The 25,920-nt window shown below is 48.1% G+C and overlaps 1 protein-coding gene across 1 annotated transcript in view; it reads left to right on the top strand.

Moving 5' to 3' along the window:
- Positions 1-25,697, top strand: part of SIAH3 (siah E3 ubiquitin protein ligase family member 3) — a 59,516-nt gene extending 33,819 nt beyond the window's left edge. Inside the window, exon 2 of the mRNA XM_019756993.3 lies at positions 19,557-25,697. Within this exon, the coding sequence (XP_019612552.2) occupies positions 19,557-20,228 (672 nt within the window). The 3' untranslated portion in view covers positions 20,229-25,697. The remainder of the gene's footprint in view (positions 1-19,556) is intronic.
- Positions 25,698-25,920: the final 223 nt, after the last annotated feature.

Raw genomic sequence — 25,920 nt, 5'->3', positions numbered from 1 at the left:
GATCGCCATGTCCCCTCAACAGGTCACACAGTGTCCAGCACATTCTAGTTGCCCTCCAGGCATATACTGATTGATAAGAACCCTGAGAGGAAATGGCCCTGAGCCTACCATCCAAGGAGAACACAGGCAGAACCTGCCCTTCTCATGGGATAGTCATGGAAGTGAGGTGCCATGCCCCTCCCTGCCATGAACAGGGCGCCAGGAGAGGTCACCCACGAAGACGGTGTGCCCTCATGACCAGTTCAGTCCCTGTGGAAACCCCTGCCAGGGCCTTTAATTTCTGGTGTTAAAACAACAAGCGAGGTGATCCCAGCACAATCTCTAATAGGTAGCATGGGTCAACAATTATTCATTTGTACTAGTGCTTTACGCATGACGGGCTGAGATGAAAATTTGTCCTCTTCCTGGCAACAGCTATAAATTAGTTTTATGCTACTGTTAAACCCAGAGGCAAAAAAAAAGGTGGGGGTGGGGAAAGGGATTGGAAGTGGGAGAGGGTCTGCGAATAAGGCCTGACTGCTTCCAGGGACAAAGCTGCTTCTCGCAAGGTGTGGCAACACTGTCCAAAGAGGGGGCAACAGAGAATAACCAACAAGATTGGGCCACAAAAGAAAGTGAGGCAGAGACCTGAGACAAGACAGTGAACTCTTTGAGGATCTTAACTGAATGTTATTTTTCTTTTTAGTCCCACTATCTGTCAGGTTTACTGAATAAATTAGCTGGTAAATGATTGGATGCGTACAGCAGTTGTGTCTCTCTTAGCCAGATGTGAAGGAAACCAATTATGCCACACCCATGTGAGTTCTCCATGAGTTCGCCAAGGCCAATGGAGCCAGTAAAAACAATGGTGTCAAGCTGTGCTTTTTTGACGTGTATTTTTCCCATAAGCTATTAAGTGGGGAAGAAAAGACTATGCATATAGTAATACTAAGGTATTTATGTGCAAAAGGCATTGGGAAAGCACACACTGAAATGTTAACAGTAGTACTGTCAGGATAGTGGCATTCGGAGTTTTCCATTCTCTTCTTTGTGCTATGCAGAATTTTCTAAAAATTTTGTGATGAGAATATATTTCCTTCTAATCAGAAAAAAAAAAAAAAGTTTTTTTTTTTAAATATCCCCCATCAGCCTGTAGTTCTCTGTGCTAGAAAAAGAGAACAGCAGCGTAGATCATCTAGAAGATGGAAAAAATCACCCGTGCTTGACTTTGGAATACGTTCCATACATTTCTTCCCCAGAAGATTTATCTTCCTAATTATGCTTTGCTCTTTACTTAATATTAGGATTAGTTCTAAGTCCCTGAGCTCCCTTGCCAATAATGAGCTGAATTGGATGGCAGGAAAAAATCAGCTTGGAGTGAAATGAAATGTGAGCTGCAGATAACCCACAGGCGGGTAACTGAGCTCTGGCTGCACACGCAGAGGGGGCAGGAAGCTCTGGGGGGGCCCAGGATCCCGGCTCTACAGCCAGGCTCCCGAGGATCAAAACCCAGCTCCATGACTGCTAACCCTGAGGTCTCAGGAAAGACCCTCATCCTTTCTGCACCCTCGTTTCCCTGTATGCAAACTGCTGGTGATAATGGCCTTCCCCTGCCAGAGCCCCGGGAGGACCAAATGCCATGACACCGTCAGTCCAGGCTCAGCATAGGTCCTCAGCAGGTGTCAGACAGGGCACTTCTGCTTGGGGCGTGGTCTTCCATGACTTGTATTCACATAATCCTTCCTTCCCAATGACTTGACACCTCGTCCTCGTGTCCCCTAGGAGTGGGGCAGGCGCCGTGTCCCCTAGGAGTGGGGCAGGCGCCATCCTTCTCACTGTACAGTCCTGGAAACTAAGTCCTGGAAAAGTGAGGAGTTGCTCCTGGTCTTGCAAGGTGTGGCAGGGCTGTGGCCACCTCTCAGTTCCCCACGTGCCCTGCCCCCTCCCCTCCCACACAGCTGAGTTGACAATCTGTGCCTCAGTCCCCTTCCCCCGCCAACACAAGGAAATGAAAGTTTCAACCCGAGGCCCATCTATAAAGAGTGTGGAGCTTAGCCAGGTAGTTACTGTTAAGTGCTCGGCCGAGTTCACATGCTATGAAAATGCCAAGTTGTAGTCGTGGGGAGAAAGTGAAGAAGCACCGTTCCTTCTGAGTCCTTACGCGAGGCTGGTACATTAGCAGCACTGGGACTGAGGACCTGTCATTTCTGTGTTTTATGGAGGAAGGCTTTAGTGCCATTTGCAGCTTCTCTTCCTTCCAAAATAGTCTCTGCAGTTAGATTCATGGAAGAATGCTTGGCAGCTGTGGAACGGGGGAAGGGATGAGGCGGAGGATGAAGTGCTTCCAAACTCTCCTTCCTTTACAGGTAATTCATACAGAAATTAGCCTCGTAAGTGCATTCCAGCTCTCCCTCACCTCCCACCGAGGCACCCTCTCCTCCCTGCCCTCCTGTTGGGTTTGACATCAGGAAAGGAAAAACAGGAGGGATGGGCAGTTTGCACTCAGACCTCTGCAAGTCCCTGGACAGGATACCACTCTGGTCATTCTCCTACGAACCCCTTCCTGACCCCAGAAAGCACGCTCCGTGGCCGTAGGGACTATGTCTGCCTTGTTCACCATTTACTCCCCAGCACCTCCCGTGGCACACAGTAATCGCTCAGTATATATTTGTCTAATGAATGAGTGAGGGAATGAATGAATGAATCCACTATGGAACAGCAGAATGGTATGGGAATCAATGGATGCTACTGAAGAGGTTGACACGTTCATGTATTACTGCTGATTAAAAATAAGAGGACGAAGCTGCTTCTAAATTCTGAGCCTGAAAACCCAATTAAACTAAATAGTAGGAATTACCGACAGCCATTTAAAAAGTGGGGAATTTATGAATTAAAGCCGAGCTTGCTCCTAAGAAATGAATTTAGCTACTGTGAAAAGAAAGAAGATAAACCAACTTCCCATTCTGTACTTAAAAATTCCCTCACAGCTATGCTTCCCCTTGCGCCTTCTGGGAAGCCAGTCGGTGTTCCAAGCTCTGCCTGGGCATGGGGACTCCCTCTGACTGACAAGTCAAGTCAACACCTTGCAGAATGGGCAGCCCTCCCTTAGGAAGGTACTTTGGAACCTGTAAGGGCAGGAGGTTGTAAAAGAATTGGAGAGGTAAGAGGAATGTCTGAGGTCACCCCAACTGTAGCTCTGATCCCACAAGGGAATCCAGCGGGGTGTGCGAGGGCAGGGAAGGTCGGTGTGCGAGCCTCTCAAAGTGCGGTCTATGACCCAGCAGCTTGGGCGTCCGTCTGTCTGGGGAGCTGGTTAGGAGCACAGAATCCCAACCCCAGCCCAGACCTGCTGAATCAGTCTGCATTTTCACAAGACGCCCGGGTGATTCGTGCATACGGCCGCATTGGAGGCTGGCAGGTCTAGCCCAACCTCAGTGGGGAGGTGAAAGGAGAGTTTTGCTGCTGGAATTCCAAGGGCCGCTGGGAGATTCATACACAGGCAAGGCATGCAATCGGGTGCTTTAAATCAGTCGAAGCTTTGCATGTGCCTTCCCTTCTACAACACCCGCCTAGAGCATGGGGAACAGCAGAGAGAGGAAGGGAAGCCAGCCCCTGGCGTCATCCCAGAGGTGGCCCAAGCCGCAGGTGTGGTGGGGCTGCACCCATCCTAGCCTGCAGCCGGCTGAGCCTGGGGAGTAAACGCTCCTTCCCCTGCGCCAGGGGAAGAGTTTAGACACTTGCAGGAAGTAAGAGGAAATCCTCCAGTGGGGGAAATGTGAGCAAAACAGGACAAATGTTGAAGAGCAGCCAGGGTGAATTCTGGAAGGAAATACACATATGGACACAATTTCAATTGCCTTGAAGTACATCGGGCTAATTATCTTCGCAGACACTAATAAATGTGTTCCTTAGAGACACACAGTGACCGTAATAACTCAAAGATGAATATTGGAGGAATGAGTCATTAGGGACTGGCCGGACCGCTGGCCTCCCAAGCCCAGGAACAGCAATTCCAGCTTCGGCTTTCCCATGTCTTCCCCCAAAGCCTAAGATTTTTTCATTAAATATATACCCAGTGACTGGGAAAGCTTTCGAGCCAATAAAACACCTGTCCCCACCTCACTCATGGGGCTTTCCTGGGAGCTGTCAGCAGCTTTTCATGGCGGTGCTGGAGAGAAAGAAGGAGCCATTTGTCCAGCCAGGCACGTGCCATGTCAGGGGTGGCCTCCTCTCCCCACTTGGTGGCTGTGGTACTGGTTTCGGTCCTTAGCCCCTAATCGAGTCTCAGGGAGCAGGTTTCTGCCCCTAGAACCTAAGGGCTAGGCCTGCACCACTCCAGGCAAGGCTGGGAACGCCCTCACTGCCGTTCTTCCGGCTTCCAGGCCCTGAGTCTCCCTGGAAGTGGCAGCCACGACCCCCTTCCAAGCTTATGTGACTCTTCCTCTCTCTGGACACCCAGGACCTGTCTGTCCCTGCAGTGACTCCCCTCCGCGACCTCCAGTCTTCCTAATGGTTAGCGTCTCAGCAGCCAGATCAATACGTGGTCAAATGAGCACATGCGAAAATGAAAGAAAAGGCTTTCTAGGGTTCTTCCTTAAGCCCCGGACAACATGCCCGTTTGGTAGTGACCCGGAGATAATGGCCACACACACCCACGCCCGCTGTTTTTTTTGTTTTGTTTTTTTAAAGTATAACATGCAGTAAAGTATACAAATCTTTAGTGTATTTCTCAGTGGATATACATATATAAATATGTATTAATGTACACGTATCTATATCTGTCTATCATCTATATTACCTATCATCTATCATCTATCTATCTATAACATCTCTATCTATCTATCTATCTATCTATCTATCTATCTATCTATCAATCTATCTATAGGTCTACCCATACAACAACCACCTAGATCAAAGTGAAAATATTTCTGGCTCCCCAGAAGCCTCCTCTGGTCCCTTCCCAGTCTGTATGCCCCCACCCAAAGATAACCACTGTTCGCGTCTCTGTCACCATAGATTAAGTTTTGCATGTTTTAGAACTTCACGCAAATAGAATTATTAAGTACATACTTTCCTGTGTCTAACTTTTCTTTATTCAGCATGGTTTTGAAATGTATCCGTGTGTCTGTGCAGCAGTCGTTCATTCTCTGCCAGGGCTGTGTAGCACTTCATTGTAAGAAGATAACATAACGTATCCATTTAAAGGCCAGTTAGGTGGCTGTTAGATTTTTGGCTATTGTGAATTAATCCTTCTGTAAATATTCATGTGTGTTTTTTGATCACCTAATATTCATTTCTATCAGGTGTTAAATGTAACTATAAAGAGTCTGAGATTTTACTCTACTTGCAGGCTCTCCAATTAGCCTGCCCCAGTTTCGTGGATGCCGTGTGAGCTCCTGGGTCAGAGATGAAGGGCAGCTTTTTACCCACAGCAAGAGCAGCAGGCAGAGCATTTGCATTTTTGCACCCGTTCCTAGAGACCCAGTTACCACAGGGAAATGCAAAGAGGGCTAGAGATGGCTGCGCACACTAGATTGCATTACTAAAGCTTAGGAAGCCCAAATCTTTTATAATGAATAGTAGGCTTGCCTGCCCTTAGCTGTAGACAGAGATCAGATCTCAGGCCTGCGGCTGCAAGAAAACCTGCCTTTTGCTTCAGAGGGAGACACGACTGGTGTCGCTATATTTCAAGGCTGTTCACTAGACAAACATCCTTGAAAAGATATTCTGGAACAAAAGATAGTCAATGCCTGGCTTGCAAGATGGACAGAAATGCAAGAGCCCAGTGGAGACTTGTTTCCCAACAGGAGTATGCCCAGGAGTGGACTGGCTGTGTCAAAGTTTTAGTCAATACCACCAGAAAAGTATCACGAAGTGATTGTACCAGTCTATACTCCCATTGGCAATGTAGGAGGTTTCAAGGGCTCTATACCCTTGTCAGCACTTGGCATTGTTGGTCTGTTTCATTTAAACCCTCCTGGTATGGCCATGCCTTTGATTTTTCAGGGATGCTTCCACATACAGGGCTGCTTACATGTTATTTATAATGTAAATGGTTCAGATCAACGTGAATATTATTACCAAGTTTTGATCTGTCAACTATACATTTATAGCCGTATACCAAGGGAGCCATCGGCAACGGGGGTCAGGCTCTGGGGAAGCAGAAAGACACACACGGCAAACTTCTCTCAGGTAACACATTTTAAAGACAGAGGAAGTGTGAGGTGGTTCCCAAGCAGGGAAAGCTAATCTTAAGGGAAGGTGATGCCTGTGCAATGTCTTTCAAGACCTGCCATGGTGGGTAAGAGACCTGAAGGACAGACTCCCAGTGGAGGAGAAAGGGGTGAACTGGCGGGAGGCTGGGAGGGCCACTGGCCAGAGCTGCTCATGGGCATAGCTAAGCTTTCCAGCAGCACTACACTGACCAAAATGCTAGTAAATGATGACGATGATGATGATGATGATGATGATGATGAAGATCGTAGCGGTTGTTTCTTGAGTACCATCTATGTTCCAGGCACTAAGCGAGGCTCTTTACATATCTGTACATTGCAGCCAGCATCCATTAGCCAGTGACGAGATGGAAATACTCAGTGAAAGGCTTGTTGCTAGTGAAACCATTGGTCCTGGGTGAGAGTTGTCAGAGAGCTTTAAGGGTGACTTGGGAGGGCTTTGGTATTTCCATGATTTCATCTAATTCAGATACGAGCCTAGAAATTAGGTGAAGTTCCTTTGCTTACGTCTCCATCAGCTAGCTGTTCAATAGCAATAATAATAATGATGATGAACATAATAATATCTTCTTACTCTGGGCTGGGTACTTTGTATATCATTCAATCCTCACTTCAACCCTATGAGATATTATCATTCCCAGTTTATAGATGAAGAAACTGAGGCATAGAGAGGTGAACAGTCCACAGTGTCACAGCTTTTAGTAGCAAAACCAGGATTCATAGCTAAGTTTGTCTGACTTCAAATGTGTTTTCTTTCTACTTGGAAGCACTGTCTTTCCTTCTATGCTTGGTCCAACGGCGCACTTCCTATTTTAAGGACAGGCTCATAGGAAGGCCTCATTTGCTGAAGACGACTGTTGGGAATTGAGCCTGCTGTTGGAAGACGGTCTTTTGTGTGAAATGACCGGGTCGTCTGCTCTTGATTCAGCCTCTCTGGTGTGATCCCTTGGGTGTGAGTTGATAATCATCCATAGCCATGCCTCTGTGTAGACATAACAGTGTGTCCTGACAGTGAGGCCACGCTCAGTCTCAGTCCTCCAGGGCAGAAGCAAGTCGCCAGGTAGGAAACCAGAGTTCTGAGGAGAGGTCCTGGGCAAGCAGAGGGAATCCCTGCTTCTCGCACAGCCTTGCCATCTTGGGCCTAGAAGACTTAGAGGAGGTCAGGTGTGCAGGCATGAATTCATCAGCGCTGGGAGATTTGGAAACAGACTGGGAGTCAGGATGTGCCTGATATTGTACACAGTAAGCGAGGCCTGCCCCAAGCACTGGTCCAGCAAGTGAGCTTGGGATTTCTTCTGCTTCATTTTACTCTGAATCTGCTGAGAAGCAGTTCAAAGATACACCTGGGCTCAGGGACACACAGGGATGAATGCTGCCATCCATGGCCTGCCTGGTACCCTCCCGGCACCAGCACTTCCATAGTACCAGCATTCAGAGGCTGTGAGAAACCCATCACCAGCTCAGAGTTGCCCAAAACTCTGACAGGGAGACCAGGGGGGTAGTGGGGGGATGGGAATAGTCAAACCAACATGCCAGTGACACGTACACGTTACTCAGGGCCTCTAAGATGGAAAAGTTTAAGACCCAGAAGAATTGATCCATTCATTAACAAAAACTTTTATTGAGCTTTTTTTTTTTTAAGTACCAGATAATGTTCTCAAGATACAGCAGTGAAAATAACCAAGTTCCTCTTCCCAAGAAACTTACATCACAGTAGGGAAGGTAGATAGCACACAGATAAATAGATGACCTACACTATATATACTTTATGATTATATATGGAAGCCCCCCCACTTATCCGAGGTTTCATGTTCTGCAGTTTCAGTCACCCATGGTCAACTATAGTCTGAAAATATTATATGGAAAATTCCACTTTGAGAGAGACCACATCCGCATAACTTTTATTACAACATATTGTTATAATTGTTCTGTTTTATTGTTAGTTGTTGTTGTTAATCTCTTACTGTGCCTAATTTACAAATTAAACTTTGTCATAGGTATGTATGTACAGGAAAACATGGTGTATATAGGGTTGACCACTACCCGCGGTTTCTAGCATCCAATGGGGGTCTTGGAATATATCCCCTAAGGACAAGGGGGTACTGCTGTAGTATCGATAAGTTCTGTGAAGTGAAATAAAGCAGGGTAAGAGGATTGAGGGGTTGTTTTTTCAATAGGTGAGGGAAGGACAGCCTCAGGGTAAAGGTAAGTATGGAGCAAAGACATGAGTGGAGTGTGAGTGAGCCACGTGGGAGCCGGTAGTGTTCCAAACAGAGTGTAGAGGCCCTGTGGCAGGTGTAGACAGCATGTTCAAAGAACAGCAAGTGGTCAGTGTGCTTAGAGCAGAGTGAGCGGGGGGTTGTGGGTAAGACAAAAGACGAGGTCAGAGAATTAGCTGGGGGCCAGCGTATGTTGGCTCTTGGTGGCCATGATAGGGCATGGGGTTTCATTCTGAGTGTGATGGAAACCATTAAAATATTTAGTGAGAAGAGCGACAGTCTGTATGAGGCAAGAATGGACACAGGAAGACTCATGGATTAAGTTCCTAGGCCTGCTACACAACTGACCATACTTGGGAGCTCAAACTAACAGAAACTTATTACCACACAGTTTGGGAGGCCACAATTCCAAAATCAAGGTACTGGCAGGGCTACGTCCCCTGTGAAGGCCCCAGGGAAGGGTCTTCCTCGCTCCTCCTGGTTCTGGGGACTCCTGGCACTCCTTGGCTTGTGGCCACATCACTCCAGGCTCTGTCTTCACTCTGTGTCTGTGTCTTCTCCTCTTCCATCTCTTCTAGGAACACTTGTCACGGGTTTAGGGCCTATCCGAATAATCCAGGATGATGTCAGCTCGAGATCCTTAACTCATTGACATTTGCAAAGACACCTTTTCTCAAGTAAAGTCCCATTCACAGGTTCCAGGGGTTAGGATGTGGACATATCTTTTGGGGATCAACTTTCAACCCTCTACAACGAGTTAGGAGGCTGTCATAATAGTCCAGACAGGTGACGAGGGTAACTTGCCCTAGGCTGGTGGCAGTCAGATGGTGAGAAGTGGTTAGATTGTGTTGGGGGGACAGGTCAATGGGGAAGAGTCATTTATTCATCCTGTCCGTAAATATTTCTATGGTAGCAGCCATGTTCCAAGCACGGCTGACAAGGGAGGTACAGTGGGGGGTACAGTGGGTAATGCACACCCACCAGCAGCTCACATCATGCTCCAGGAAAATTAGACATTGAATAAGTGTGTTGCATGTTAGGAAGGAAACATGCAACAGACAGACATGACCTAGTCAGAGAAACACATAAAGGAGAAATACAACTTGGCCAAAGGGTGCTCTGTGGGTAGGGGATGCAGAGGGTGGAGGGTTCTGGCAGCGAGAGCTGAATTTATGGAGTTCCTGGTCATGAGGTCTTTAATGAACCAGACAAACAAAGATGGCTTGGGGCCTTGGGCAGCCCGGCCATCAGAATGTCTCAGACCATCTAGGACACACTTCTGCCCGTGCATCGTCTGCTAACACATCTGCTTCTGAAATTTGCATTTGCATATATAACCATGTTTAGCAACCCACCCCTTCTCTAAGGTTACAGCACTCCCTCCTAGAATAATGACCCGTTACATGAGCAACACTACTGCCCATACCGTGTGTGTGTGTGTGTGTGTATGTGTGTGTGTGTGTGTGTGTGTGTGTCCATGGGCAATAGTGCTCCCAGCGTGCTAGGCACACCTCCCTCAGTCACCCCTGTGGTCCTGAAGTCATCTTCTGGAGATGTCATCATTAATGGGGCTTCATTAATTAATTTTTAGCCTTTCAACTGCACATACAGTCACCGGGTTTCACTTGCCAATTGCAGATATGAAACTCTGACTACACAAAAAGTTGCTTTTAAGAAAAAGTCTTTCATCTACAAGATTGATAAAACTCATTAGCATAGATTTAGCAAGATTGATAAAACTCATGGCAAATGAAAGGCAGAGCCAAAGACTAAATAAAGATGGAGCAGCATTCCTTTGACTGTGTGGTTTGATAGCGGGGCACCCCCGACATGTGCAGGGCTAACCACCAAAGTGCAAATGGAGGCCTATATACTGGATGTCTAAATGCTTACAAGTAAAAATCAAGGCAAGAGGCTCTTAAAATATGTTCTACCCTCCTACCTTAGTGATTGTCCCTTCACAGTGATCTGGATGGCTACAGCCCTCAGCCCATGACATGTCTTACTTTCTTCCAAGTGAGACATAATCCTACACTGGGATGAATCTCACGCAAAGGCAAGCGGACGCAGCAGGTCACACATCCAAGCTTTGCTCATATCCACCTCCAAATATTCACCCATTGGCCACACCTCGTGTCTAATGGTCCACTTTCTGTACATTGGATCCCAGAAATAGCACAGGCTGCAGGAAACTGACTCAGAGGCCTTGTGTAGAGAATCCCAGGACCCCAGATATCTGGAGTGTGGTCTAAACGGGCCAGTTCATGGCTGGGGGTGGGCATGGCCCTTCGGCACCTCATCTCATGGGGAGGGGTATAGCTGGGAGAGGGCAGTAATCTTTGGTTGGATTGAACTTACTTCCTGGGGGCTGTTAACAATGAATAAGGTAGTGAGCGTGCATCCAGCTTTAGTTAGGTCAATGGTCCTGCCAGGTGTGGGAAGGAAAAGTGGGCCGAGGTCACTCTAGGAGGTGGACAGATTCTCTGGGGTGACCCAGAAGACTGAGTTTCCCAAGCAACTTATATAAAACCAGCGCTATTGAGAAAGGGAACACCTGAGGCTGAGAGTAATCTCTCTGAAAAGTAAAAGCAAAGAAAGTACCTCTCTGACATGAGAAATTTCTTCTTCAAAGCTTTTATTTGACTTCCTGTGATGGCAGCTGAGCAAGTGTCAGTGCCCTTCTCCTGGTCAAAGCCCAGAGAATATTCTGTGTCTCGTCACTGTTGGGTTCTGGGTGAGGAGCTGCCAGGACACCTTCCTGCTGAGCCCACAGCTGTGGATTCACACAGATGGACACACACACACACACACACACACACACACACACACACATTTCTGTACAACCAAGAAGGAAAGGTAGGCAACAGAGCCTCCAACTGCAGACAAACAGCCTACCACCATAGATATGGTCCAGATCCAGAACAGGGTTCCATCTATAAGTCACTCATTCATTCAAACAACAAATACTTACCGAGAGTCTCCTAGATGCCCGACACTGCTAAGTGCTAAATGTGCCCATCACTGGACTAGGCACCGTGCAGACGAAACACAGCCCCTGCTCTCAATGACTGCCATCCTAGTGGAGAAGAGAAGGCCATGAACTAGTGATTTTCAGTCTGAGTTGAAATAAGTAGTGACTTGTCTGGACAGACCTTAACTGCTGCCTGCCTGACCCACAGGCCAGGGAGGGAGGCAGGCAGCATCCCTGTCTTATAGGGGCCGATGGTCTCAAACAGACAACGCCAGCTGGGACCATGACTGCCCGACATGAATAGGACCAACGTAATCCTCATGTATGAAGCTGCCACTAATGCATTGATGAGCGCTACACATATGTGTCACGCACCTATGGTGTGCGGGCCCTGTGCTAGCAGTGAGGACATGGGAACAATGAGTCCCCATTCTACAGGCACTCAACAGGTAGGAAAGTACGCACGTGTAAGTCAACCAACGCTGGGCAGCTAGGAACTACAGGAGGGCCCGGGAGCTCGAAGACTGAGTCATAGTTTTTGTTTTCACAATGTCACCCACAAATTCCTTCCCAGCCCCCGTCATAGCCAAGGACTGTGTTTATAAGACGACCAGCTTGGTCGGCAGGCTTTTGAGATGATAGGACCAGTGGACACGTCTGTACTGACCCCTTTTTACAGTTTTTCAGCCATGAACCTAGGTTTTAAAAAGTTTTGGCCACCACAATTTTCATTTTCCTCTTTTACCAATAATACTCATTTCTCTCTTTTCTAATTAGATAATACACTTATAGCCCAAGACTCAAGGCTTCTGTGTGTTTGCTAACCAATGTCTCCCTGCTCAATTTACATAATTTTGATCACCAATAAAGAAATTGTGTATGTAGTCACATATCAGAGGCAAGGTTTTGATACTGTTAAAGATGACATCAGACCACCATAAATCCTTGATTCAGTGGCCGGATGTAATGCAGGGCCTCAGCTCCCGCTCCCCGCACAAAAACACAGGACATGGTGAGGCCAAAAAGGAACACCTATGGAGCCATAGATAGGGGAGTCATACCACTATATTCTTGCTGGCGGCTGGGTTGGAGACACAGGAAGCAGGAGCCACACGATTCGCAATCTGCCACCGCTTCTCTGCCAACCAACCACCAAACCCACCTGCCAGCTGAAACCCACCATCCGCTTCTCTGCCTGCCTGCCTGCCAACCAACCAACCAACCCCCTTGCTAACTACAATCTGCGCTTACTAGGTTAGCCATGGCAGTTATATCAGTGGCCAATGGCAAACTGGTTACAGCTGATGGCCAACTAGTCAGAACTGACGGCCATCTACTACCCGAACCAGCACCTTCCCACATGAGGCCGAGAGCCTGGAAACTGCTCTCTGGGACTCTGTCCCCACACTGGATGTAGGAATTCTTCGGGAATAAGCTTCTGGACCCACCCCTATAGTAATGGATCTCTCTGAAATATTTTAACCTATGTTCATAGCTTGAAAACTACGAATTTCATCAGAGTCCATCTCTCGCTTCTATTATGCTGCCTAACAAACTACTGACTTCACCAGTGAAAACCTCTGCGGAAATGCTAATTAGCAGCATCTGGTGTGGATCAGAAATATGGATGCTAATTGAAGCAATTGTAACTGTTATCTCTGGATGTGGCCTTTCCAGTAAAATGTTAGGTGATCACCTCGAAATGTGAATTCCTGATTAGGGAATTGACAGCCCCTAGAGTGTAGGCTAAACATGTACATATTTATATCACATTCTCTCCACTGAAGTCTTTTAAAGAAAATTATAGATATTATCATGCTGTCTACAGAAGACCTCATCCATCTGCGTACCAAGTATGACTGGGGGGCAGGAGCGTAGATATGCTTTCTAATTAAGATGTTCTATTCCCGTTGATAAAAGCCCCATTGTTGTTTTGTCTCCATTTAATTTATTTCTTAACTGTTTGGAAGAGTCCCAGAGTCCTCCTGGATTTTGTGGGCTCGTGTACAGTCATGCTAGATTTTGATGAGAAGTGGGGAGCCAGGGCACCCCAGGAAAATGGAGTGGGCAGCACTAAGCGTTCAGCCTTGACTGTCCTCCCTGGAAACAGCAACAAGTTTTCATGTGGAGTGAAAAAGTAGTCACAGTTCTCTCTCCTTAGCCGACCTGATGCCCAGCTTGGTTCAGGTCTTGACTTTATCCCACTACTCTGATACCCGCCCTGAAATGTCACCCCACACACCAGCTCTGCCTCTCAGACATGCATCCATAGCGTCGCTGCTTTCCCCCTTCACCCAGCACTGAAAACCCTAGGTAATTAACTCTCACAAATACTACAGCTTGAGCAAACTCAGAGCAAACGCCTTTCATCTGAAATTGGGTGCAAAATCCTCCTTCACCTGAAACGCATTAGCATAGCCATGTTCCTGGAAACAACTGCAAAAGCAAAGCCATCCTCTAAGTAAAGGAAACAGACACTGGAGAAAGGGTCACGTGATTTTTCCAGGGGCAGTTTTCCCCTTTGGACGCCAGGATTTGGAGGGATCGCCATTACCAACTATGGGAGTGTGGCTGATCGGATTAAGGAAGTGTTTTTAAATTCAATTACACCCTCAGTGGAAATGGTCTCACTAATGCTTCGAGAAAGAATTATACCCAGTCCATAAAGCCCTACATTTTAAAACTCAATTTTGGGCAATATTCTAAAGGTTAATTCAAGACCTCTCTTCCAAATGGGAAGTTAAATACAGCCGATTGAAAGAAGGCATCTGTGGACTGGCTGGGGTTTATCAGTCTGTAAGAGTTCATCAGTTTTAATTAGCATAATCACTAATGTTGCACTAACAGTTTAGTGAAGGAAAGTAATTACTCACACATCCACTGTATTGGATGGAAAGATTAGAATTCATTTTCCAAAACGATTAGCGTTTTGCCAATTAAAAGAATTCCTTCTCCCTGCCGGCAGCCCTGTGACCTTGCTCACCCCAAGATCATTTAAATGAAACATATTTTGCTTCAGAAGATGGAGCAGGAAGGAAAGAATTAAGGCCATGAGTATTCGTAGTGCTTTCTTGGGGCACAGCAAGCTCCCGGTTCTCCATGAGTTTCCATGTCTCATTCTATAGGCACAGTCATTCACTTCCATCCCGATGGGTTAGACCTGCAGCTGCTTTGTTAGCCGGCAGCAATTTGAAACATGAAGAGGCTAGTGGAGGATGAGGCCCAAAGGTAGCAACGGGAGAGTCTAGATGCAATGGCCACTGTGAGGGTCCGATAACTGGACTCCTGCACGGCCTCTTGACGGCTGGCCCCTCCTGGCACCCCCTTAGAACAGGCTTTGCTGGTGCTGCCGCAGGGCTCCCTAAAGCAGGACGCTGTGTCTCTTGGGCCCCCTACGGACTCCCATTGCGGAACTGGGTGCCACGTTGGTACCTCAGCTCAGCTTCCAAGATGTGGGCAATACGGTCCAGCTGCTCGTCCTGTCCACCAGCTTCTCCATCTACAGCCACTTGGAACTTGGCATGTCTTAACCATCCCGTGTTCTTTTGTCCCCGGCTCCGTCACAGCTGCCTTTCACCCTGTGAGCACGTCTTTTGCCTATTTTGTTAGAGCCTTCACCCTTCACGTTAAATGTCACTTCACACTGACCAGAATGGCTACCTGCCCCGCTGGTAGCGACAGGGCCCCCACGGCATCCTGCCTTTGTGCGTTCTAGTATAATATTATTCATAATCATAGCAAGCGACTGGGGCAGGAATGAGGACCTTACTCTGCTCAGTATTCGCAGCCCCTTGCACACGGTAGGTGGTGTGTGCGGTTTTGTGGAATGGCTTAATTAATTGTAGGCATAGGCCTACCCCCCAACGCCTCCTTCAGCCTCATCAAATCTCAGCCCAGGAGGCCCAGCCTGCTTGGATCAGCGAACATCACAGAGGAGGAAATGGAGACATTTGCATACAGGTGGGCATTCCCTCTTCACCTGTCCTCTCACCCAGCACCATTTCCAAAGGGAGCAGACCCTTGCTGAGTGCATCTCTGGGCTTCCTTCTGGATTTAACCAGTGGGAGGCCCTGGCAGGGTGTGGAGGAAGGGAAGAAAGGGAGATCAAGGCATTTCTTCCCACCCCCTCCCTGCTGTGATTTCACATCTCCAATGTTTGCTGCACAGAATAGGATGGATGTGGGGACAGAGTCCCAGAGGGCAGTTTCCAGGCTCTCGACCTCATGTGGAAAGGTGCTGGCTCAGGTAGTGGATGGCCGTCTGCTGTGGCTAGTTGGTCATCAGCTGTACCCAGTTAGCCAATTGGCCTCTGATGTAACTGCTGTGGCTACACTGGTTGGTTGGTTGGTTGGTTGGTTGGTTGGTTGGTTGGTTGGTTGGTTGGTTGGCTGGTTGGCTGGCAGAGAACCGGATGGAGGATTGAGCATCGGGTGGATTCAACTTCCTGTGTCTCCCCTGCTGCCAGCGAAACGGGGGTGCAGAAGACCCCTTGTTGGGGTACTGGCGGATGTTTGCTTCCCGTGTCTCCAACCCAGCCGCCAGCGAGGATTTAGTGGTATGACTCCCCTACCTATGGCTCCATTGGTGTTCCTTTGGGGCCTCACCATATCCTGCGTTTTTGTGTGGGTGGGGGGGGGAGGTGGTGGGAGCTGAATTCGTGCATGACAATGGAGAAGGTGGAAAATTGATCTGGAGAAGGGCATGTGGAAAATAACTAGCCGAGAGACTGCTTCTGAGATGGGAATTTCGGGATATTTGTCGTCACGGGTCAGCACGGACACAGGAGGCCCCAGGGCAAGTGTGATGTGGGGCTCATGCTGGCCTGTACTCAGCCCGGGGTGCTGCCCAGGCACGAAGGCCAGCTGACCAGAGTAGGCACAGGTAGGCATGGACTGGGGCAGGAGGCCACCGAGTCTTCACCCCAAAGCACATCCAAATGGAAATGCCATCTTTTTTTGTTGTTGTTAAAGATTTTTTTTGTCTTTAAAGGGAAAAGGGAACATGACTTTATTGGGGAACAGTGTGTACTTCCAGGATTTTTTCCAAGTCAAGTTGTTGTCCTTTCAGTCTTAGTTGTGGAGGGCGCAGCTCAGCTCCAGGTCCAGTTGCCCGTTGCTAGTTGCAGGGCACAGCCCACCATCCCTGTGGGAGTCGAACCAGCAACCTTGTGGTTGAGAGGACGCACTCCAACCAACTGAGCCACCGGGAGCTCAGCGGCAGCTCAGCTCAAGGTGCCGTGTTCAATCTTAGTTGCAGGGGGTGGAGCCCACCATCCTTTGCAAGACTCGAGGAGTCGAACCGGCAACCTTGTGGTTGAGAGCCCACTGGCCCATGTGGGAATCGAACCAGCAGCCTTCGCAGTTAGGAGCACGGAGCTCCAACCGCCTGAATACCGGGCCGGCCCCTGGAAATGCCATCTTGATGTAATACTTAATGTGGTTTTAAAGCTGTTTGGCAGGCATTATTTCATTTGATCCCCTAAACCCTTTGAGATAAATATTTGCTGATGGGGAAACTAACACTTCTGGATGAGTAAACCGTGAATCAGACCAGAGTCTGCTGGATCCAACCTGTGATCTTCCCAGTCTATAATCTATGTCACCTTTAACTGATCTGGGTTCCATTCCCAGCTGTACACCTTAGGAGCTGTGTGACCTTGGGCGAGTGACTCAACCTCTCTGTGTGTCAGTTTCTTCATCTATACGACAACATAATATGTTTCCCTCGTAATTGTTGTAAAAGCTAAGTGAGAGAGAAGGGGGGCTTCTCAAAGGCTGGGAGAGGGGACAGCGTTTGGGGCTTTCCATGAGAAGCCAAGACCAGATGCACTTGAGTTCAGCAGAAGAGGCTGACCTTCTGCAGTGCATGAGACTGACAGAAGGCCCTGGGAGGGGCCCTCGCAGCTGGCTGATGGAGTGTGTGAGCCCTGGGCTCGTACAAGCTCAATGGATGGGAAGAGACCCCATGCCCGCTATCACCCACTGACTAAATGGTACATGCCACCAGCAGGCAAGTGGGAATGAATTAAGCCAGATTTTATTTTTTGTTAAAAAGGAAACTGATCTTTTCTGTGCAAAATTAAACAATTATGCAAAAAACACCTACTTTCCACAATGCCAAACACTTAGGAGATCCTACATAGTAGTTTCCTTCCCTGAATTTAATACCACAAGGTAAGTCAGACGCACTGCTTGCAGGATTCCGGAACCCCGCTGGTCCCTTCATGGTTGGGTGGGTGACAACAGACTGCCCAGTAGCTGCCATCCAGGAACAGGGCAGGAGCTACCGGAAGGGCCCCTGTAGCTCAAACTGCGGCATTCCCGAGGTTGCGGGGAGATGCAGAAACTGGCAGCTGGGGTGAACTCAAGAATAGAGCTGGTCTGGACCACACTTGCCTGCAAGTCACCTCCACCACCAGGGAGATAATCTCAGCGCGCGCGCGTGTGTGTGTGTGTGTGTGTGTGTGTGTGTGTGTGTGACCGCCGTGTGCCCTAAAGAAAGAGACTAGCCAGGCCTCAGCCGCTAGCCACACACTGAGTCTGGGGAGGCAGCAAGTCTGGCAGCAGTGGTGGTGAGTGTGAAAGACAGACCTATGTCCTTGTACTCTATGCCGAAGCCAGGCACGGATGCAAGCGCCCAAAGGGCTTGGAGAGCTAGGACAGAAGACACAGTCTCTACCTGAGGGCAGACCAGAGAAGGCTGCCATGTGATGGCCTCACGCCGGGAGCACCCATACAGCTGCCACCTCCACAGAACAGCCTAGATCCTGCAGAGAACAGGAACTCAAGGAACGGTGTGAGGGGGGAGGGGGCATGCTGGAGGCGGGGATAACTGGGGGAGGAGGAACGCTGCTGTGCTCAGAGTCAGGAGGTATGAAAATGAATCCCAAACTTTCATTACGAATGTACAAGAGTTTCGTAACCTCAGGCACATCACTACAGGAAGCCTGTTTCTTCATCTGAAAACTATGAATCACAGTTCTCGTGTCACAGGGAGGAACCTTGTGAAAACCACAATTAACCATATGCATACTAATGTCTGCCATCCACGCCAAGAAACGTGGTGTTTACTTCGCCCAAGGCTGTACCCCTAGCTCCTGTAGGGTCTGGCCATAGCAGGTGGTCAATAAATGTTTACTGATACCTGCTCAATAGGTGCCATCACAGCTCCTGGTGTTTTGGAGGACGTTGTGGGCACACTGCCATGAGGAACAAAAGGTCAGGAGAGTCTCGGGGTGGAGGCTGCCTGGGAACAGTGAGCCTGGAAGGGCAGAAGTGTGCCTGGAGACAAAGTCCCGGGAGTCACAGGTGAGGCTCCCTCCCTGGGAACCATGGCCCAACTGCACATAACCAGCCCTGTGTCCCACCAGTTGCCTTAGGACCCAAGAGAGGGGCACCCAAAACAGCACAGTCCTGATAACACTGGAGGACAAATGGGCATTTACTGAAATTTTGTTTTAAAAATAAAAGCAATGATGAAGTTCGGGGGAATAACCCATTGGCATCCAGTGCCAGCACATAAATATCGACAGTAGCAATAATTTCTTTTGTTCTTAATACTAATGACCACCGTAATGTATGTTATTTGAGTGTGAAACTGCTTCTTTGTTTATCTTATTAAGGAATCAGAAAGGCATAAATGTTGCATTTTCTTGCACTGAATTTTCAGAATTTCAACCACCCAAGGTATCCACCATATCCTTTATTTTTCTTTTGGATTAAAAAAAAAAAAAATGTTCCATTAGATTTGAAAAATCTATTATTCTTGCAGGAGGAATCTTTGAAGGAGTTTCTGTTTTTAATTAGGTAAATTTAGGTCCTATACCAAAATGAATTGATGTAGAGAAGACTTATAGTTTTTCAGCATATAAATTTGGCAAAACATCTGAAACAATTTTGTCTACAAAATGTCTGTCAAAACAGGTAATAACCATTGTTGGCGAGGATGCGGAGAAATTGGAAGCCCCTTACATGGCTAACAGGAATGTCAAACGGTGCTGCCACTTTGGAAAACAGTATGGCGGTTCTCCTCATTTTTTAAGAAATCAAGTTTTCTCCGCCTGTGCTGGAGAGTCTCCTTTGAACACCAGGGGAGTCTCAGCCAGGCTGAGAGACTGGCCTCACGCCCACTGACATTCTTCTCTTTCTCCTGCAGTGTGTGTCCAGCCGCCGGGCCGTCACTCAGAGCGCGCCAGAGCAAGGCAGCCGCCCCCATCACCACCTCACCCACCACCACCGGCAACAACACCGCCCCCAGCACCACCTGCACCACCATGCACACCCTCACCACCTGCACCACCACGAGGCAGAGCTGCACGCCGCCCAGGTGACAACCTGCCTGTGCCCCTTGTTCTCCTGCCCGTGGGAAGGCCACCTGGAGGTGGTGGTGCCTCACCTGCGCCAGATCCACAGGGTTGACATCCTTCAGGGAGCCGAGATAGTGTTCCTGGCCACGGACATGCACCTCCCCGCCCCGGCTGACTGGATCATCGTGCACTCCTGCCTTGGCCACCACTTTCTGCTGGTGCTTAGGAAACAGGAGCGGCATGAAGGGCACCCCCAGTTCTTTGCCACCATGATGCTGATTGGGACCCCCACCCAGGCCGACTGCTTCACCTATCGCCTAGAGCTTAACAGAAACCATCGGCGTCTCAAATGGGAGGCCACCCCCCGGTCCGTCCTTGAGTGCGTGGACTCGGTGATCACTGACGGAGACTGCCTCATCCTCAACACCTCGCTGGCCCAGCTCTTCTCCGACAATGGCAGCCTTGCCATCGGAATCGCTATCACAGCAACGGAGGTCTGCTCCACAGAGGCTGAGATGTGAAGCAAGAAGCCATTAGATGCTCACACACAGCCACCCCTCCACCAAGACACTCTGCCTGTGCCCCTCGAATCTCCAGATGCCAGGACTCCAGACTCCTTTTTATTCTTCTCCTTCCTTCCTTCCTTCCCTCCCTCCTTCCTTCCTTTCTTTTTTCGTCTCAGGTACTTAGAAGTATTTAGTGTTTGTCTGCCGTGGGCATTATATTATGTAAGCATCCTGTGATTCAAGACCTTGGTGTGTCCTTTGTTCTAATTAGTGGTATAGTTTTATAGAAATTTTTGGATCAGAGTCAATCAGAATGGTCATTTCCCGCCACCCCCAATTCCCTTCTCCACGGCTTCCAAAATGAGCAAAAGTCACTGAGACCATGAAGCAGACTTTTGGGGTTGAAAGGAGATTTAGTATCCAAACCATTTCTTCCTTCTCTTCTCAGCCTATTTCAGGGCACACTAACTCTGAAGTGTGTGAGAAGGCAGGTTGGGAAGGGGAACCTGGCTGGCTCAGAGGTACATTTCAGACCAAACACACACAACTCTGGCACCTTTCCAGGAACCTCAGGGTCAGAGCTGAGCTGCTGGGTGTGAGGAGATGGTGCCTCCTCTGAAGGCCCAGGCATGGGGCTGGAGGCACCACTATGTTGAGTCCTGTGGGTCGACCCCAGGGCTCAGGAGTGGGCAGGTGTTTAAGCCTCTTTTGGCGGCCTGCCGTGGGCTTGTTCTCAGCCTGTGCTATCTTTTCCAGCTCTGCAATCAAAGTCCTCAAGTTTTTGGTGCTTTCTTGTGAATGTCTTTGCCCTCCCTTGACCAGGTAGTAAAAAGGATGGGCAAGAGGTGGGGAAAGAGAAGCAGCTGAAGAAACAAAGGATGCAATGAATTGCCCACCTCTGGGAGGGCTTTCTCTCCTCAGAGAGGCTCGGTATCATGTTATCAATCCATCAGTCTTTTCACTAGTGCTGAGCACTTTTGTATCATGCAAAGAACCCACTGTGCTCTTGGTACCTCATTAAACCAGAACCACAGCTCAGCATCAAACACAAGGGACGTGGAGAGCTGGCCCAATCCCTCCTACACCTGGGAGGGTCCCCTTTCCTTTCTGTACTTTCTAAAATGCTCTGAGGGCCCCATTCAGCTCACAGACATTCTCACTGGTCAAATACGTATTCGGCAGCCTGTCGGAGGGTTAATGAAAATCCACGTTGCCTCTGTGCGGATGGCTTTGTCTTTGCTTATCAGAACAATTTGTGGGAGCCTACCGTGTATTTAAAGAACACAGGCATATTTAGTCAACTTCGTCTCCTCTGTCCAAGGTCGAGTACCTGTAAGCCTTCCCAGCAGGCCCTCTTCTCCCTCCGTGTCATTTTTGTTCTCCCCTTGGCTAATCTCCAGTCGCTGCAGAAGCAAGGCGCCCAAACCCCACGCGATGCTCATTAGAACCAAGCTCATTAGAACCGAGTGGGCCTTTTGCCAACCTAATGTTTCCCTCTGCCTTGTTTCTTCACCGCGTCCACCTCTGCTGGATCCTGGCAGGCCTCCAACTGAGTACTTAGTTTCAGGCAGTTTGGCCTGGCTGGCCATCAGCAATCTTTCCCCCACCAAAAATAATCGATCCTAAAACATAACAGCCTTCCCTTCCCTTCATGGCCAGGTAAACCTCTAGCCACCCGTGCTGCCAACCCCCACCCCAATCACCGGAAGGGTGGTGCCACTCAATAGGAGATTTAATAACAAAGCTCCCTCTGGTCACACAGTAATGGCTGGGACCCTGGGGCTGAGGTTTCCTTCTGTTAGACTTCTAAGGGGGCCAGTGAATATTGTGTCACTGACGAGGCAAAAGTCAGGTCCGCAGTCCCAAGGAAAAGGTTGTCACCTCCTTCCTTAGCACTGTCAGAACATCCTACCAGGGCACCAGCTGCCCCCCCCCCCCAAACCACACGGATGGTGAGGAACGAGCTGAGGCAGGTTGGCTCTCTTGGCTCCTTCCTTTGTCCCCAGGCCCTTCCCTGGCACCTAAGACCTTCTTGGCTGCAGGTCTGTCACCTCTGCGAGCCACAATTCCTCCCCTGGTTTCTGGTACTCAGCCACCTGCTAACATTTGTGTATCCTAACAGGTGCCCCAGGGAAACAAACAAAACCTCAGCAGGAATATAATGAGTGTTCACAGGGCCTTAGGGCTCCTGCAAACCTCACCCGGCCTCCTTGTGCCAAGTGCCCTGAGCCAAACCGGCAGTAACCAAGGTTGTTAGTGCACATTGTGTTATGAATATGTGAGCCCAGATAGGATCTACGTTTGGTTCCTAGAAAGCAAATTTAGAACAAAGGGTAGAAGTGCGTTATTTTTGTCCATCTACGGTGCTGCCAAGAGGCCTTTCTCTCCATATCCACATGTGAAGAACTAAAGAAAAAGGAGCCAACTGAAAGCAATGAGGAGGGATAGAGAGTGGTACCAACAAAGCATGTTGGCACCATTCTTTATAGTCACACGACCTTCATAATCACAAAGGGCCCCTTCATTTGAGTCTCAGGTTAATCTTCATCAGAATCTTCAATTTCCTAAAAAAACAAGAACAACAACAAAATAGGTCCAGAGACATGAAATGACCTTCTCGAAGTCACACATCAAGCGGTTGGGACCACAACTAGAACCCAGTAAACTGACTGCAAACTTGGTGTTCTTGCAATAGGGAGACCGACCCCAAATACTCAGCAAGGTCCCCACCTCATCAGTGAACTGTGGGCCTGAGGGTCAGCTGGGTCTTGGTCCCGGGATACTTGGGGGAACAGTGAGAGAGACCTGCTTTGAGAGGCATCTCAGCGTGAAGAACTGATCCACTCTGCGGCACGGGGCATGTGGAGCCCTCAGGCCCCTTTCTGGGTCCATCTCCCACTCCAGGCTCAGGCTTGCATTCTCAGGAGTCATCCTGTGCCGAGCCTGGGACCTGTTTGCCTTCATTCCCACCCAGGTGCTGACTTAATGACACTCTCTAAGTATCTGCATTTAAAAAGCAGGCCTAGGGAGACAGTAGCACTTAATAGCAAAAAAATGAGTTAACAGTATTTGAACTTCAGGCATCTGTAAAAACAATTTTTTCAGGAGATGTGGAGAGGACATTTCTGCCCCTCAGGCTGACTCTATATACATGGTCAATGCAGAAGGAAAGGTCACACCATACAAAGAGGTTTGTCTTCAACAACCGGACGCGGCATGATCTTACATCTGAGATAGATCCCATCACTACCTGCGGTTACTGCTGACATTTTAGAAATAGATCAGGTTCATAATAACAGTAGTACTCATAGCTACCATTCATTGAGGGTTCACTATGTGGCCCAGAGGGCTGACGACTTAGTGTACAGTAGCTCCTTTAATTTCCATAGCAAACTGACAAAGCAACTACATCATGGTACCCATGAGACTCTTAACCTAAGAGCGGTTAGACACGGTTCAGGCCACACAGCTCGCACAGGGGAGAGCCGGGCCTCAAACCCAGCATGTCTAGCTCCAAAGTCCAGGCTTCTGACCAACATCAACCGTGTTATTTCAATGAATTCCTGGACCCAAGGCTTAGAAGGACCGGTCATAAAGGCTGTAAGGCTTAGAGGCCTTTCAGTGCTTTAGAACTAAACGTGCCCTTTCACCTCTCCTTTTCCTCCCTCTTTTCCTACCCCAAGACAGAGGCTGTGCTAAGGTGGCTTGCATATCAGTTGTTACATTTTTTTAGGAATTTTGCGAGCCAGTTGTTAAGCACAGCCATTATTAAGAATGAAATGATATAAATTTACAATTATTTATATTAAAAAGCAAAGGTTATACTCAAAACCCATCACTTCCTAATTATTTCTGTGCTCCAGCGGTTGTTTCCATCTAGCGTGGCTGCATGGTGAACATACCATATAATGATGTCTACAGCCCATCTCCCAAGTCCACGTGTAGTGATATAGTTTGAAATTGGCCAGGATGGTAGTAGTTACACCATGGAAATTGGCAAGAGCTATAAACTAGGGGTTTTTTCCTCAGAGAGCTAGTTGTTAAAGGGTTCCCAACACACACTACCTAGACATCTCGGATGCACAGAGTGGGGTGGAAACTTTAGAAGGAGAAACGAGACCCTGGTGAGGATACTGATGGGGTACAGATGACCACCCAGCCAGTGAAACAGCAAGTTGTTGGGAAAATACAAACTGTTCTAGAGAAGAGACTCTGAGGCTTTGAAGCTGCTTCAAGAGCATTCCCTGCCCTACTCCAGCCCCTTCTCTACGGTTGTTAGTGTGGGAACTGCTGGCTGATGACTTTCATAGAAAAAGCTGGCTCCACAAAACCAGCCTATTGGCCATCCCAATCCAAAAAACAAAACCAAGCTCTCCCAAACTAGAATCTCCTGCTGCTTATTCTTACAGGCCATCTTTCTTATCGCTACGTGTAGACAAAAACCCAGCCTAAGGAAGTATTTTACTTTGAAATTAGAGATTGGAAATATGCAACATCTGAGAAGGGCACAGTGAGCAGTGGTTTCAAACATCACATAAAATGTGTGACTACAAAAGTGGGAGTCTTCCATAGCTCAAAGCTGAGGGACAGGAAAGGGAATGAGTCAAGAGATGAGTCACATAGAGAATGGAGCCCACCGCCTTACCTTCCTACTCTGGCTATTACAGTTCATTGCAACCTAGCAAGGACCCTGTTCTTTCTCCATAGGCTGCTCAGAGTAATACTCTTCCTAAATGAAGGCTATGGTTCCCATTAGGATAAAAGACATAGGAAACCGCAGGGTGAGTGCCTTGAAGCAGGCAGAAACTCCACGGTCAACAGTGACTCAGTTACTCTGATCCCAGTGGTTTCAATGGAAGGCATGGAAGAGGTGAGGCTTGCTGCAGCTTCCACTTGGGTCCAATTTCTGGTGGGAGGGGAAAGGACTGTGGCCTGGACATCCAAGAATTACGCTGTGATTAAAGTTCGGCTACAAATAGCATCAAGAGGAAGAGCAGAGTCTTCTAGTAGATAGTTAGACCTTGAGATGATTTGTTCAGAAAATTTCCTCCAAGAACTGGTAAGTTGTGTTATGTGAACCTGGAGAAGGGCCAGCCAAGAAAAACTTCACTGAATAGAGATGCAAGAGGACTGCTGTAGATAAGCATTGATTTTTTTCCTCCAAATCAGGTTATCACATGGGTTACCCACATGAGTCAGCGTCTGTCTTTTCCAATAATGTATGAAAATATTTCACCTTGAGTGCTATGCTATAAAGACTCCCCTCCATTTTTTTAACCTTTTTTTTTTAGAGGTATAGAGATAAGAAAGAGAAAGGTAATTGAGAATCATTTTACTTAACGTAAATTGATGTATGTACAATTTTCTAGGCTTTCTGATGATGTTAAAGAGAACAAGAAGAAGCAGACCTAGAATGCTACTTGATCTCTACCCTTTCTGCCATGAAAACTGTCATTAAATTGCATTTGATATTGTTTCCTTGAACTCTTTGGAGTTGTTTTTGTTGTTGTTGGGGGTTCTTTCTTCCCACAGGCTACCCTGCAACATGAGGGAACAGCAATGAAACGCTACAAGGGAAAACACTATTATCAGAAATTCGCCAGCTGCCACTTTTGACTTATGTTTCATTATCTTTCTCCCCTTTCCAATTTTGCTGCCATTTTACAGTTATAACTGGATGTAAGAAAGAAAGTGCCAGTGGAGTTGA

This window comes from Rhinolophus sinicus, chromosome 16, assembly GCF_057876585.1.
Source record: "Rhinolophus sinicus isolate RSI-liver-muscle chromosome 16, RSI-T2T, whole genome shotgun sequence".
NCBI lineage: Eukaryota > Metazoa > Chordata > Mammalia > Chiroptera > Rhinolophidae > Rhinolophus > Rhinolophus sinicus.
The sequence above is the reverse complement of the archived record's forward strand: the minus strand, read 5'-3'. Positions and strand labels throughout refer to the sequence as shown.